The sequence below is a fragment of the Saccoglossus kowalevskii genome, chromosome 13 (genome assembly GCF_978046115.1).
Source record: "Saccoglossus kowalevskii chromosome 13, keSacKowa6.1, whole genome shotgun sequence".
Lineage (NCBI taxonomy): Eukaryota > Metazoa > Hemichordata > Enteropneusta > Harrimaniidae > Saccoglossus > Saccoglossus kowalevskii.
Genome location: NC_140653.1, coordinates 3,292,654 through 3,308,599, shown reverse-complemented (window position 1 = coordinate 3,308,599; position 15,946 = coordinate 3,292,654). Strand labels below are relative to the sequence as shown.

General features: G+C 35.2%; 1 protein-coding gene across 1 annotated transcript in view; it reads right to left on the bottom strand.

Annotated features, from left to right (window-relative positions):
* Positions 1-13,712, bottom strand: part of LOC100367081 (rho guanine nucleotide exchange factor 28-like) — a 144,590-nt gene extending 130,878 nt beyond the window's left edge. The window contains exon 1 of the mRNA XM_085506827.1: positions 13,158-13,712. Within this exon, the coding sequence (XP_085362953.1) occupies positions 13,158-13,170 (13 nt within the window). The 5' untranslated portion in view covers positions 13,171-13,712. The remainder of the gene's footprint in view (positions 1-13,157) is intronic.
* Positions 13,713-15,946: the final 2,234 nt, after the last annotated feature.

Genomic DNA, 15,946 nt, shown 5'->3' with positions numbered 1-15,946 from the left:
TGTATTTCCGCACTGTACTGTGTTTGAATGTATTTCTGCACTGTACTGTGTTTGAATGTATTTCTGGAGTGCACTGTACTGTGTTTGAATGTATTTCTGCACTGCACTGTACTGTGTTTGAAAGTATTTCTGCACTGTACTGTGAATGTATTTCTGCACTGTACTGTGTTTGAATGAATTTCTGCACTGTACTGTGTTTGAATGTATTTCTGTACTGTACTGTACTGTGTTTGCATGTATTTCTGCACTGTACTGTACTGTGTTTGAATGTATTTCTGCATGCACTGTACTGTGTTTGAATGTATTTCTGCACTGCACTGTACTGTGTTTGAATGTATTTCTGCACTGTACTGTGTCTGAATGTATTTCTGCGCGGTACTGTGTTTGAATGAATTTCTGCACTGTACTTGAATGTATTTCTGCACTGTACTGTGTTTGAATGTATTTCTGCACTGCACTGTACTGTGTTTGAATGTATTTCTGCATGCACTGTACTGTGTTTGAATGTATTTCTGCACTGCACTGTACTGTGTTTGAATGTATTTCTGCACTGTACTGTGTCTGAATGTATTTCTGCACTGTACTGTGTTTGAATGAATTTCTGCACTGTACTTGAATGTATTTCTGCACTGTACTGTGTTTGAATGTATTTCTGCACTGTACTGTGTTTGAATGAATTTCTGCACTGTACCTGAATGTATTTCTGCACTGTACCTGAATGTATTTCTGCACTGTACTGTGTTTGAATATATTTCTGCACTGTACTGTGAATGTATTTCTGCACTGTACTGTGTCTGAATGTATTTCTGCGCGGTACTGTGTTTGAATGAATTTCTGCACTGTACTTGAATGTATTTCTGCACTGTACTGTGTTTGAATGTATTTCTGCACTGCACTGTACTGTGTTTGAATGTATTTCTGCACTGCACTGTACTGTGTTTGAATGTATTTCTGCACAGTACTGTGTCTGAATGTATTTCTGCACTGTACTGTGTTTGAATGAATTTCTGCACTGTACTTGAATGTATTTCTGCACTGTACTGTGTTTGAATGTATTTCTGCACTGTACTGTGTTTGAATGAATTTCTGCACTGTACCTGAATGTATTTCTGCACTGTACCTGAATGTATTTCTGCACTGTACTGTGTTTGAATATATTTCTGCACTGTACTGTGTTTGAATGTATTTCTGCTCTGTACTGTGTTTGAATGTATTTCTGCACTGTACTGTGTTTGAATGTATTTCTGCACTGTACTGTGTTTGAATATATTTCTGCACTGTACTGTCTTTGAATGTATTTCTGCACTGTACTGTGTTTGAATGTATTTCTGCACTGTACTGTGTTTGAATATATTTCTGCACTGTACTGTGTTTGAATGTATTTCTGCACTGTACTGTGTTTGAATGTATTTCTGCACTGTACTGTGTTTGAATGTATTTCTGCTCTGTACTGTGTTTGAATGTATTTCTGCACTGTACTGTGTTTGAATGTATTTCTGCACTGTACTGTGTTTGAATGTATTTCTGCACTGTACTGTGTTTGAATGTATTTCTGCACTGTACTGTGTTTGAATATATTTCTGCACTGTACTGTGTTTGAATGTATTTTTGCATGGTACTGTGTTTGAATGTATTTCTGCACTGTACTGTGTTTGAATGTATTTCTGCACTGTACTGTGTTTGAATGTATTTCTGCACTGTACTGTGTTTGAATGTATTTCTGCACTGTACTGTGTTTGAATGTATTTCTGCACTGTACTGTGTTTGAATGTATTTCTGCACTGTACTGTGTTTGAATGTATTTCTGCACTGTACTGTGTTTGAATGTATTTCTGCACTGTACTGTGTTTGAATGTATTTCTGCACTGTACTGTGTTTGAATGTATTTCTGCACTGTACTGTGTTTGAATGTATTTCTGCACTGTACTGTGTTTAAATATATTTCTGCACTGTACTGTGTTTGAATGTATTTCTGCACTGTACTGTGTTTGAATATACAGACCCGCCAGAAAGTATTTACGCACCTGTCATTTGATCGTTTTCGTAACTAAAAATAACAATTCCGGGTAACATGATGTGTTGACTTTAAAATATACTAAATTTAAGAAGAACTAGTGCATTTTAGTCAAAATAAAATGGTTGATTTGTGTTTAGTTTTTTTGTATGTAGACGTTTTTTCAGTGAGCGAAAATTGCCATGGTTAACTCTATGGGAGCGCGCTCATTTGCATATCATTTACATCTCATTAAAACTTCGCGCCATAAAACATGTGCGATAGTCGTGTCCTTTCTCATGCAAATTTGAACCAATTGGGAAGCTGAAATTATTTCAACACGCGCTTCTGGGCGGGAATACCTGTCAGTTGTAGTTCATGAATATTCCTATCGAGGTCATAGTGTCAGATACGTAATTTTTATTTACAAACATTGAGCCATGCCGAAAATTAGGGAATTGTCAGAATTTACTAAAGGGAACATTGAAGCACTGTATACAGAAGGAGTTTCTAATAGGGAAATTGCAAGAAGACTGGGAATTTCTGAAGGCTCCATATGTTTCAACCTGCGAAAACTTCGTCTGCGAGGTAGTATGGGCAATCGTCGTCGATCAGGTCGACCAAGGCGTACAACGCAACGCGAAGACCGGCTACTCATCAGGTCTAGTTTAGCGAATCGGTTTCACACCGCCCGTGATTTGCGTGCCAATTTTAATCAACTCACCGGGAAAAGATTGAGTTTGAGCACTATAAAATCAAGACTATATAAGGATGGTAATCTTCGCGGCTGTGTTGCAAAAAAGAAACCAAAACTACAACCTCGACACATCGCAGCGCGGTTGCAATTTGCCAGACAACACATCGACTGGACTCCGGCGCAGTGGGCTCAAGTTATCTGGTCGGACGAATCAAAGTTTACGGTGTTTCGTAGCCGTGGAAGATTATTTGTACGTCGAAGACCAGGTGAAGAGTACGAGCTGAAATGCATTAATAATTAAACCTACAATAAAATTTGGTGGTGGTAGCGTCATGGTGTGGGGATGTTTTTCGGCTACCGGCTTAGGGTCGCTGGTCCGTGTACTGACGACCATGACCCGATGGAAATATTTGGATATCCTGCAAAACGAAATGATACCGTCGGCACTAAGACTCGTTGGACCCAATTTTCATTTCCAACAGGATAATGCCCCGGTTCACACAGCATTGGCAGTGAGGGATTTTCTAAACAATCCACAAGAGTACGGATATTTTTTCGACAACTTTACCACTTTGAATTGGCCTGCACAGTCTCCAGATTTGAACCCTATTGAGAACCTTTGGGAGTTGATCGATTTAGAGGTGCATTCCCGACCAGTTGCTAACATCGAGGATTTATACGCGAGTATAATGGAAGCTTGGGGACAGTTCCAGGTGAACATGTGTCGGAAATTCGTCGGTACCATGCCAAAACGGCTCAGAGAAGTCATCCAGCGAAGAGGTGGACACACGCATTATTGACAATCGCTGCGTTCTATGTCTTCATGAATATTCATGAGCTTGCGTTTACACGGTATACTCCATAGAGAATTCGAACGTTTTTTCACTGTTTCGTTCAGACTGCCGTTTTTATTCAATCCTGCATGACAATGACAATTTTGTTATTTTTGTTGTGTGTAAAAACGCATATTTTATTAAATATATAAATATATTTATTCAAACCGTTATTGAGTTTATTTTATTGTATGATATCGAAGGTAGTAGCTGCCTGTAGTGTGGTGCGTAAATACTTTCTGGCGGGTCTGTATTTCTGCTCTGTACTGTGTTTGAATGTATTTCTGCACTGTACTGTGTTTGAATATATTTCTGCACTGTACTGTGTTTGAATGTATTTCTGCACTGTACTGTGTTTGAATGTATTTCTGCACTGTACTGTGTTTGAATGTATTTCTGCACTGTACTGTGTTTGAATGTATTTCTACACTGTACTGTGTTTGAATGTATTTCTGCACTGTACTGTGTTTGAATGTATTTCTGCTCTGTACTGTGTTTGAATGTATTTCTGCTCTGTACTGTGTTTGAATGTATTTCTACACTGTACTGTGTTTGAATGTATTTCTGCACTGTACTGTGTTTGAATGTATTTCTGCACTGTACTGTGTTTGAATGTATTTCTGCTCTGTACTGTGTTTGAATGTATTTCTACACTGTACTGTGTTTGAATGTATTTCTGCACTGTACTGTGTTTGAATGTATTTCTGCACTGTACTGTGCTTGAATGTATTTCTGCTCTGTACTGTGAATGTATTTCTACACTGTACTGTGTTTGAATGTATTTCTGCACTGTACTGTGTTTGAATGTATTTCTGCACTGTACTGTGTTTGAATGTATTTCTGCACTGTACTGTGTTTGAATGTATTTCTACACTGTACTGTGTTTGAATGTATTTCTGCACTGTACTGTGAATGTATTTCTGCTCTGTACTGTGTTTGAATGTATTTCTACACTGTACTGTGTTTGAATGTATTTCTGCACTGTACTGTGTTTGAATGTACCGGTATTTCTACACTGTACTGTGTTTGAATGTATTTCTGCACTGTACTGTGTTTGAATGTATTTCTGCACTGTACTGTGTTTGAATGTATTTCTGCACTGTACTGTGTTTGAATGTATTTCTGCACTGTACTGTGTTTGAATGTATTTCTGCACTGTACCGTGTTTGAATGTATTTCTGCACTGTACCGTGTTTGAATGTATTTCTGCACTGTACTGTGTTTGAATGTATTTCTGCACTGTACTGTGTTTGAATATATTTCTGCATGGTACTGTGTTTGAATGTATTTCTGCACTGTACTGTGTTTGAATGTATTTCTGCATGGTACTGTGTTTGAATGTATTTCTGCACTGTACTGTGTTTGAATGTATTTCTGCACTGTACTGTGTTTGAATGTATTTCTGCACTGTACTGTGTTTGAATGTATTTCTGCATGGTACTGTGTTTGAATGTATTTCTGCACTGTACTGTGTTTGAATATATTTCTGCATGGTACTGTGTTTGAATGTATTTCTGCACTGTACTGTGTTTGAATGTATTTCTGCATGGTACTGTGTTTGAATGTATTTCTGCACTGTACTGTGTTTGAATGTATTTCTGCACTGTACTGTGTTTGAATGTATTTCTGCACTGTACTGTGTTTGAATGTATTTCTGCTCTGTACTGTGAATGTATTTCTACACTGTACTGTGTTTGAATGTATTTCTGCACTGTGCTGTGTTTGAATGCATTTCTGCACTGTACTGTGTTTGAATGTATTTCTGCACTGTACTGTGTTTGAATGTATTTCTGCACTGTACTGTGTTTGAATGTATTTCTGCACTGTACTGTGTTTGAATGTATTTCTGCACTGTACTGTGTTTGAATGTATTTCTGCACTGTACTGTGTTTGAATGTATTTCTGCACTGTACTGTGTTTGAATGTATTTCTGCACTGTACTGTGTTTGAATGTATTTCTGCACTGTACTGTGTTTGAATGTATTTCTGCACTGTACTGTGTTTGAATGTATTTCTGCACTGTACCGTGTTTGAATGTATTTCTGCACTGTACTGTGTTTGAATGTATTTCTGCACTGTACTGTGTTTGAATATATTTCTGCATGGTACTGTGTTTAAATGTATTTCTGCACTGTACTGTGTTTGAATGTATTTCTGCATGGTACTGTGTTTGAATGTATTTCTGCATGGTACTGTGTTTGAATGTATTTCTGCACTGTACTGTGTTTGAATGTATTTCTGCACTGTACTGTGTTTGAATGTATTTCTGCACTGTACTGTGTTTGAATGTATTTCTGCTCTGTACTGTGTTTGAATGTATTTCTGCACTGTACTGTGTTTGAATATATTTCTGCATTTCAAAATGTCAAACTTTTTCTATGGTTGCAATAAAGTTCATATCTTATCTTTTTTTATGTAGCCCCTGGATGAAAAAAATCAAATTAGAAATGTCAAACCTTTTTAAAATTAGAAACAAAATTTATATCTTATCTCATGTACAAACAAGCAGCCTATCGGCTGAGATAGCTCCGCTGTTAGCAATGCACATTTCAATTAAAGAACTGAAGACATCATTAGAAAATGAACAATATGTATAGTATCAAAGCAATCGGACTTACAGTTTTTAACAAGAAGTCGAAAATATCACTTTCTACCAAAAATGACAAAAATATTCATCAAAATTAGAGAATTGAAGATATCATCACGAAATGAACAAATCTGAGAAAGGTCTACATGTACTATCTATATATGTAATATCAAAGCAATTGAAGTTTTGGTTTTTAACAAGAAGTCGAAAATATCACTTTTTACCAAAAATGACAAAAATATTCACCAAAATTAGAGAATTGAAGATATCATCATGAAATGAACAAATCTGAGAGAGGTCTACCCAAGGTACATATACACCAAGTATCAAAGCATTCAGGCTTGTAGTTTTCAAGAAGAAGTCAAAAAAGTAAAACATTGACACGGACGCCAGACGATGACGGACAATCACTCATATGATAAGCTCCGCTCGACAAAGTCGACAGCGGAGCTAAAAACTGTAGCCCTCTTGATGCCTAATAAAAAACTATTTATTATATTCAACAAACATTTCCAGGGATTTTGTAATTGTTTGCTGATAAGTTTATTATAAATTCAGTTAAAAGATGGGAAGTCACACCTGTAACAACAAAACGAACATAATAACAGTTTGAATTTTTGTTTAGATCAAGTTTAATTTTAACTGTACTAGTTTTAAGGTCAGTACTTGACATTCAGTGACAAACATTAGATATATTTCTTAATATGTTAATTCTTGACAAAGAGAAATCCACAAAAGCAATTTTTTGGATGATTTAGAGTCACTGACGCTAAAAGAAAATTCAATTTTGTGATCATACAATTGTAAGTCAGCAGTGCAAAATGAGCACATACACAATGTATACCTGATTGTGGCACTTTTCTATGTATTGTCATGTTAATGTGCCTATTATCATGCAAATCACTACATCACTGAGAACTGCATATTAGTTGCCAAAACTAATTAAGAGGAAAAATTGTCAGGCTTTACAAAATCGGAGACATTAATGACAGAAAATTCACTAAAATTAGAGAATTGAATGTACATGTATTGTCACAAAATGAACAAATCTGACTAAGTTCACTCAAGATATGAATGCAATGGGGCATGCTGTTTTCAAGAAGTCATCAGAAATAGCACAATATTCATCAAGATTTGAAGATTACAAAATGAACAAGTCTGAAAAAGTACTTACTGTTTTCTAGAAGAAGTTGAAAACAGCTCTTTTTACCAAAAATGTCAAAAATATTCACCAAAATTAGAAATTATAAGATATCATCACAAAATGAACAAATCTGAAAAGGTACATACACAAGTATCAGATTTGCTGTTTGCAAGAAGAAGTCAACAATGTAAAGTTCACACCAACAATTAGTAATATTAACAGCTCAGCTCTGTCTACAGGTATTTTGACAATAAACACATACAAATGTATACAAACACAACTACCGTCATATTGTAAAATCTGTATTAGAAACCGTGGCTTCTATTAAAATAGTACAATGCAACAGAGGGGATGCGGCTTCTATTAGAGCATCTACACATACGAGAAATGATGAATTTTTGGTTCTCAATTATTCAAAAAGAATTGGTGCAACTTCTGTTAGGGATGCGGCTTCTAATACATATTTTACGGTAGTACAAATACAGTATTGTCTCCTAATAATAATTTAGCACATTGGGTGACAGCAAAAGGTGATAATTTATAAAATGAATTTAACAAAATTTAAAAAAAGAATGTCTATAAATAATATTACTGGTAGTTAAAAATTCTCTCCATATTATATGTAGTCATCTAGTCAATCTGATACTTCAAAGTTACCGGTAAGCCTTTTACTGTCTTTGTCTTTCAGATTGGAGTCTTGATTGTACTAAGAATTTTTTTTCAGTATTATATTTACCAAAGATAAAATTCAATTACAGTTTTAATCACATTTCGGAATATTCTATCTTACTTCAGTTCTGGGTTTTGTTAGACTGTCGACAGTCCCTCTGGCCTTACGTGTGTGTGTTTTTTTTATTAATATTAATATTAATCAAACGCCGTAGGCGTTTGCGAAATGTCGAAGGCATTTCAAGCGAGGGCCGTAAGGCCCGAGAGACTGTTATAGCCTGCAGGACTGGCCTTGCTATTAATTATGCATGCATCTCGATGACGTAGTAATAATTTGCATATGGGCGGAGTTAAACTGTTATGCAAAGGTCAAATCGCGGGGTTTTTTTATGTCACGCATGACTTTGATCGTCTCGCCGAGTATAGATCGTTTTCTGCCAAGTATTATCCAGAACTACAAGTCACCGATACTGTCCAGCAGGAATGGCGCCATTTCATAAGTCAGCGACTTGCCACTGCCAGTCGGCGCTGTGAGAAAAACATCTTTCTTCTGCAAATAGCCATCAATGACTTGTCGCTGGATTGGTCGAATACTTTCATACCCAAGTTTCTTCAACGCCAGCGAAACTGCATCGTCACAAGCCATCTTCAAAGCAGTGCACTGAACGAAGTTTATAAACTATTGCATCGTCTGGTGGCTCAATTTTTTTTACTTCCTGTTGACCTGGGACTGCGTGACTTGTGATTGGTTAGCATTTTTATGACATCACTCTGCCTGTCAATCATGATGGTACGCTACAGGAGAATTTCTCTACAGTGGCGAGTGGTGGCGCAGCAGGCTATAACAGTCTCTCGGGCCTTACGGCCCTCGCTTGAAATGCCTTCGGCATTTCGCAAACGCCTACGGCGTTTGATTAATATTAATAATAAAAAAAAAACACACACACACGTAAGGCCAGAGGGACTGTCGACAGTCTAGGTTTTGTGTGTCTTTTTCTATTTCCAAACTGTGATTGATAATTATAAATTATGTACATTTTCTTTTCTCAGAGTCCAACTTGTTTAAAAATGTCACTCAATTATAGTTTATTTTAAATTTTTCCTCTAGTTTTCAATTTAAATTTTTTTGTTTGAAATATTTTTTTTTTTTATAAATTTTAATGTATTTACTCTCCAAAGTGATTTTTAAGACTTTATTGATTTTTTGTTTTTATACATGATGTCTTGAATGAATTTTCCAAGTTATTTTGTAAAATTGAATGCTATATAATATTGATAATATTGGGTAGTTTTTGTTCTCAGTGAGTCTGTCTTGTTAGATTATCATCTAGGAGTCCATTCGTTTATTAGTGTCTATTGTCTGGAGAAAGTTTTAGCTATAAATGCATGGTATATCACACACATGAACAGTTATTGTTATACGCACGTAGACACAGAATGAAAGACAGGAAATATGAGTATACTGCATTCAATAAATTACTAAAATATGATATTCCTGTAACCAAACTCCTGTCAAGCTAAATAATGTAACTAGGCCAAGCATTGCCATCTGCAAACTTTAGATAACTACAATCAATAATATGTCTTACAGAGAAATTTTCTAGAAGGGTCACTCACTTTTGGGTTAACATATCACCTGAGATACCCTCCACAGATAGGCTGGGGATGAGCTGAAATCAACTAATTGATTAAACTCCAAATATTCTAATTAAATAATAATAAGATTGTTGACAAAACTGTTTAATATTAAAGAATCATCTAATTAATTTCATCTTTATGGAGCTACATGTAGATGTGATATCTGGATAGATGAAAGCTATTACAATGAAAAATTGAAAATATGCAACTCAGATTTACAATAAATCCATAATATCACCAACATTGGTATAAATTTATTACTGATTACCTATGTATTTTGTTAATAATTTGTGTGAATATGTTTCTGTTGAGATACCATACCACCCTGTATGCATGACTTGATTACAGATTAGACAAGACTCAAATCATTTCAAATTCATAGTTGCTGTCATCAGTCAGGTGATTTTCAATTGCCATTTTAAAATTCCAAAATGGATAAATCAAGCGTAAACCACATCCTTGAGTAACTTGAAATGAGTGCACACAGCCAACTTGGCAAACACCCACAAGATGTTTTTATTTATGAAAACAATCACCATGTATGCTGTCTTGAAAACAAATTTGTGATAGAAGTGTATTTACATGTATACTAACAATTTAATGCAATGCAGGATCTTTGTTTTACACCCTGGACACACACTGAGTGACAACTCAATACACAATAATATAGCACTACATTGACAAATAGATAAACCTACCACAAATTATAGATACATGCAAGACAGATAACATTACTAAATTTTCGATAAAACAATAATATCAATTTGCAGACAAAAGACAAGTTTTCAATAACAATAAATAGAACTAAACAAGAAAGGTAAAAAAAAACCTAGTATGTAAAGTAACATTATTATTCAAATGATGGTGAAGGGCTACTTAGATTTCATCTAAGTTATCATCAATTAAAGATTTAAAAGAAAGACATACCCGACCAAAAACCCCAGAAAAAAAAGGAATCTGAGAAGTGTTTTCTCTCAGTGAAGTGGAGCACAAAGACTATATTATTATATCATGCTGGCTACATAGCAAAATCTTACTACTGTAAAATCTGTATTAGAAGCCGCAGCTTCTATTAAAATGGTACAATTCCAACAGATCATATTTTGACACTGTCGACGGTGTGATTTCAGTTTGGTTCAGACTGAGATTAAGTTTTTTCAGCATGTGCCAACTCAGTAACAAATGTTAACACACACGTTTTGACATGGGCAGACTCAGCATAGAATCTCAGCACATGTGAACACCACTATTGTTTTTTACTCAGTCATTACAGTTTGCCTTAGACTTATTGTTAGCTATGATGTTATTAGTTCAGTTTTATGTTATTGTTTTTATAAATATATACATGTGATGGTTATGTAACAATTTTATTTGGCCAAATTTTTAAATAAATTGAAGGTATGTATATGAGGTTTGTTGCCAAGTACTGATCCTAATCTGATCTGGATTATTTAATCATGAATAATAGAAAATCTTGTGGAAATGATCTCAAATTTCATCAAATATTTCGCATAATATATCGGTAGAGTTCTTTATCTGGAAGTGTAACTTTGTCACAACAGAAAACTATTTTTAACAGATTGGTACCAAACAGAGGTGACAGTGACCTACATACAACACTGGTGTTCAATTGTAATTCATCAAAATGATGGGGTCAGAGGGCAGAGAAAGGCTAACAAGGTGTCTAAAGTCATTTGACTCACATGGATTCCTTTATGACATTGCCTCTTAGGTTATCAAAAAAGTATCACTAACTAAAAAGACATTCCACAAAGTTGGTTTAACAAAACATGGTACAATATGTGTGAATAATTATGAACACCATGGTGATAGATACATGTACATGTAATTATTACATGTTAACATTTTTGAAGTTTTGCTCGCTATCAACTTAAAAGAGACCAAACGTACACATACAATTGTATATTGAACAGTTTTGTTTTGATAATAACTATACATATTATAGTTTGTCTACATTTCATGCACTGAAATCTGTTATTAGGTTATGATGAGAATACAACAAATTATATACACGAGGAGAGTGGCGTTTTTATTAACTGAAACATTGCAGAGGTTGGTGCATTCCTATACAGCCTGAGAGCATACTTTGCGGTATCCTTCTTATTAGTAGAGATTTTTTTTTAAACAAGAGAACAGGGACGCAGCACCCTCATGCTATGGTCATGCGCCCCTTACCCTGGGGAGCAGATCCCCTGGCAACCATAAATTCTGATTGACCAGGGATCACATGTGGCTACAGTCTTCAACTGTGACCTGTCTGATAGCAATTTTGGCCCAAGGAAGCCATAGAGTGCTAGATTTTAACTTAGTTATCCAAAACTCCACACCCTGGTAGGGGGAAGCCTAACTCCCCCACTTGGTGGTGTCGCTGAATTGCAGTGCTCCCTCTTTATGAGGCTCTTGCAGTTCTAGGAAAACCCATGATTAGAATACATCTTTTCCTGGTTGTCAAAATAATTAACTGAAAGATATCGATCCAAAATGGCAATGAAAAATGTTGTGCGTTGTCCAAATGATTGCATCAATGTGACAGGACAGAATTGGATTCCAAATAAAAAGAATAATAATCAATTAATAACATTATCCAGGTATGTTATTAAAAAAAAAAAAAAAAAAAAAAGAGTGCTGGTGCTGACAAGTAAATGTCAAATAATTCTTGGGGGTATTACAAATATCAAACATGATATTTCCTGGTATTCATAATTCAGTGAATTATCGCTACAGGCATAATTAGTAAAAGAATGGTATGTAATCGGAGAGCTGCTAAAAATGTCACATTAGAACAAGACAAACGTTTAGGGTCCAATTATTGATGAAATAAGCACATGCACCGTGGGCGGCTTTTTGTTTTTAATTTGAAATTTTCATAGTATTTATGATTTTTTTTCTTTTCATTTTTAATTACCTGACATACACCGTTACCAGAAACATTAATAAAACTGATGAGCATTATATTAGCATGATTCAAAATCAAAACTAATATTATAATGTAATTATTTTAAATGATGTCAATATTTATTTAATCACTGAACTGAACAGATTTGTAATAGTTGTACCCCAGGTACAGCACCAAAGTCAGTCATTTGTAAATATGTTACAATAAATGTAGCTCACAGAACAATCTTACATCATCTTTGATGATTTTTATACCTCAAACTAGATGTGTCTTGTTTAGTCTTCAAGGGTAATATAAGCAAAATGAATGGAATTCATAACAAATGACATTAACACGATTGAACTGAGAACACCACCCTTATTACTTAAAATTGTCTTTATACAGTTAGTTATATTCTAATTTTAACACCAATTTTGAGTTCTGATGTAATATTTACGCGAAACATGTAAATTCGCCCTCAAAAGTAGCTAACGGAAATTTATTGTAACTATATTCAGATTTTATTTTTCGAAATTGAAAGTATTTTTCATCGTATTATTGTTTTCTGAGTGCAAACAAGACACAAACCAAACGTAAACAGGAACACGGATTATTACTGTAACAGGACAGGTTAGAGGACTGAAAAAACAACATATGATGCCACTCACACGATCTGACACCAAACTAAAAAAAAACCTACCTTGACTGTCCATCGTCGAAAAGATCCCGGTTTCGAGATTACAAACTCGAAAATTACTGATAAATTCACTGTGGTTGCAGAAAAGGACGAATCACCACAACATACGTCGGCCTACTTCCTGATCTCAATAAAACAAATCGTTCAACAACCTTTTTTTCTCTGTCTTTCCGCTCGCAGTGACATTGTTGTTGTTCCTCCGACGGTAAATCCAAATGTTTATTATTCAAGCGAATAAGAGTCAGTCAGAGTTCCATTAAAACGAAAGCTAAAAAACACCAAAGCTATAACGGTTGCGCCATTCATATAAATTATTGGTGCCCCAACAAATCTTGTTCAAGTTGTTTTCTAACCAACCATGCTGTGAGTTTAAACGAGATTTGCCAGATCGAAATGATTTCAAAAACGCGCCAAGTACGACACCTATAAACACTGTATTTTATCGCATCGTCGGGCGACATGAAATATCATCTGCGTAGATAAAGTTCTTGGCAGGCGAGGTAAATCGTGAGAGATGACAAACCACCATATCCGCCATTAAACAGTTTACAATGTGACGTCGCTTGCATGGAATTTAACATTTGCATGATTAAACGGTGGATGTGTGCGCCACCAGCGTCTGTCTTTTTGTACATCGTTCGTTTTATCCCAATCGCAATAGAAACTTATCATTTCCTATCCCGGTGCAGTTTATGTACGGAGATATTGTATAAATACAGGACCTAGGAACACGAGTAGATTAAACGCTAGTACATATAAACAAATAAATAATATTTAGATATAAAGATGTCAAATAGAAATAGAAAATAAAGCTTATACTTTTTATAAAAATATATTCGCACCCAAAAGTTGACAGACTGTATATTTAAAGGGTGGTGGTCGTTGTACCGCGTCCTGATTGATATGGGACTCAAAATACATTGTTTGTTTAAATTACGATCACCGTCCTTTAAGTGATTGCAGTGGGTCGGAAATTCTGTATTGCGGTCATAACAATACAGTATGTCAGACTTGTGTGCATCTCTCAGATGAGTGTTGTTGGTGCTATTTTATATGAATATTTGTCAATATTACATTTTTTTCAAATAAATACAACTTTATTTACTGTTATTCAGTAGCGATGTTTGTTTTTCACATCTTCAAAATGTTATTTTGTACAAAATGAAATTACATTCTCCAAGTCTTCGGTAATCACATATCGTCTTGTTAGTTTTATCAGACTTGTCTGCGCGATTTTACACAGCAATTCACACAACACTTATACCACCTGTCAAACCAGAGACTCTTATTGTGTGGTTAAAATAACACCACTGTGATCGACAAGTTGTAGTCAATCATTCAGTTTCATCTAACTCTGACTATCTAAAATACAGTGTTCCACGGGGCTCTATGAGTCTGGGATCTATTAAACCTTTCATTTTCACTAACTTTTCACTAATTTGCTGCCCAATCATGAAAATTGGTGACACGGACATCTTACCAACATCAATAACTAGAAATGTTGGCACGATGTCCAATTATAGCCAAGTGACCATGAAAACCTCGTCCGCAAACCAGCCTTTTCTCGTATTAGACACATCAAAATCCGACATTACAATAATTCGTCTTTATGTTTATGTACTCATCCGCACTTGACTAACTGTAACAGTTTATTTTATGTGATCTCGCTCATCAAAGATAAACACTTATCTCCAATGTTCTCAGAACACATCTGTCAGTCTCGTCATTAAGAGTTTCATCGCGTATATTTTCTTCTCTGGCTTCCCAGTGACATTTGCAGACCTCGAAGCGAAATAAGAAGCGGTGATGTACATGGAGTGGGATTGAGCGTACACCACCGTTACGTAATTACTCATCAATTTAAAGAAATTCCCATTTTCGCTAAGTTATAGCAAAAAAAAAACACGAATCATCTTTCCAGGAGCCAGCCTTGTCTATGTACTCATTCGAACGTTATTTATCTGCAAATCTCACATAGAATAGAATAGAATAGAATAGAATAGAATAGAATAGAATAGAATAGAATAGAATAGAATAGAATAGAATAGAATAGAATAGAATAGAATAGAATAATACTTTATTACATCCTTAATGAAATTTGACATTTCAGTTTTGGTAATTGCTGTATAAAAGCAATTTTGTAAACGTACACTGCTTTTATTAAGATTGTTATTTGCAACTCAGCCTATTTGTATTGTCTGGCGTTCTTTCTCAGTGATATAAGAAGTTGACTAATTCAAATTCAAAGTTGAGTCGAAGCATTTATACAAGGCAAAATGTAATACGTCGATAAACCCTGTCAACAAAGAAGCTGTTTGTGATTGGTCTGACGGTTAGGTGTCAGGGTAGGGTAGTCAATCAGACACAATCTTGAGTAAGTAGAACTATAATTCTTACTTTTCACGGCGTGACTACGTATCACCTGGCTGAATGCATACACTATGTAATTTGCAACTCAGTGTAGGTACAGCATGGGCTAAGCTTACATCCGTCTTAGTGACAGTTTTGCCAGGGTATTGAGTTTATTTTGCCATTAATTTTTTAAATCCCCCCGAGTTTCCAACAATCGCGAGTATGACGAGTGGGCTGATGATTAAGTGACTTGATTTTTTCATTTGATATGACATATAAGTATGGCAAACAGACTATTATGACGTGACCCACTAATATGTATATATCTATGCAGTACATGTCTGCAAGTAAAAATGAGAATCAGAATTGACAAACTTAATTTTTTGACTTGCACGATTGACATTTTTAAACCCGTCCTAGAGCTTGAACATGAACACTGC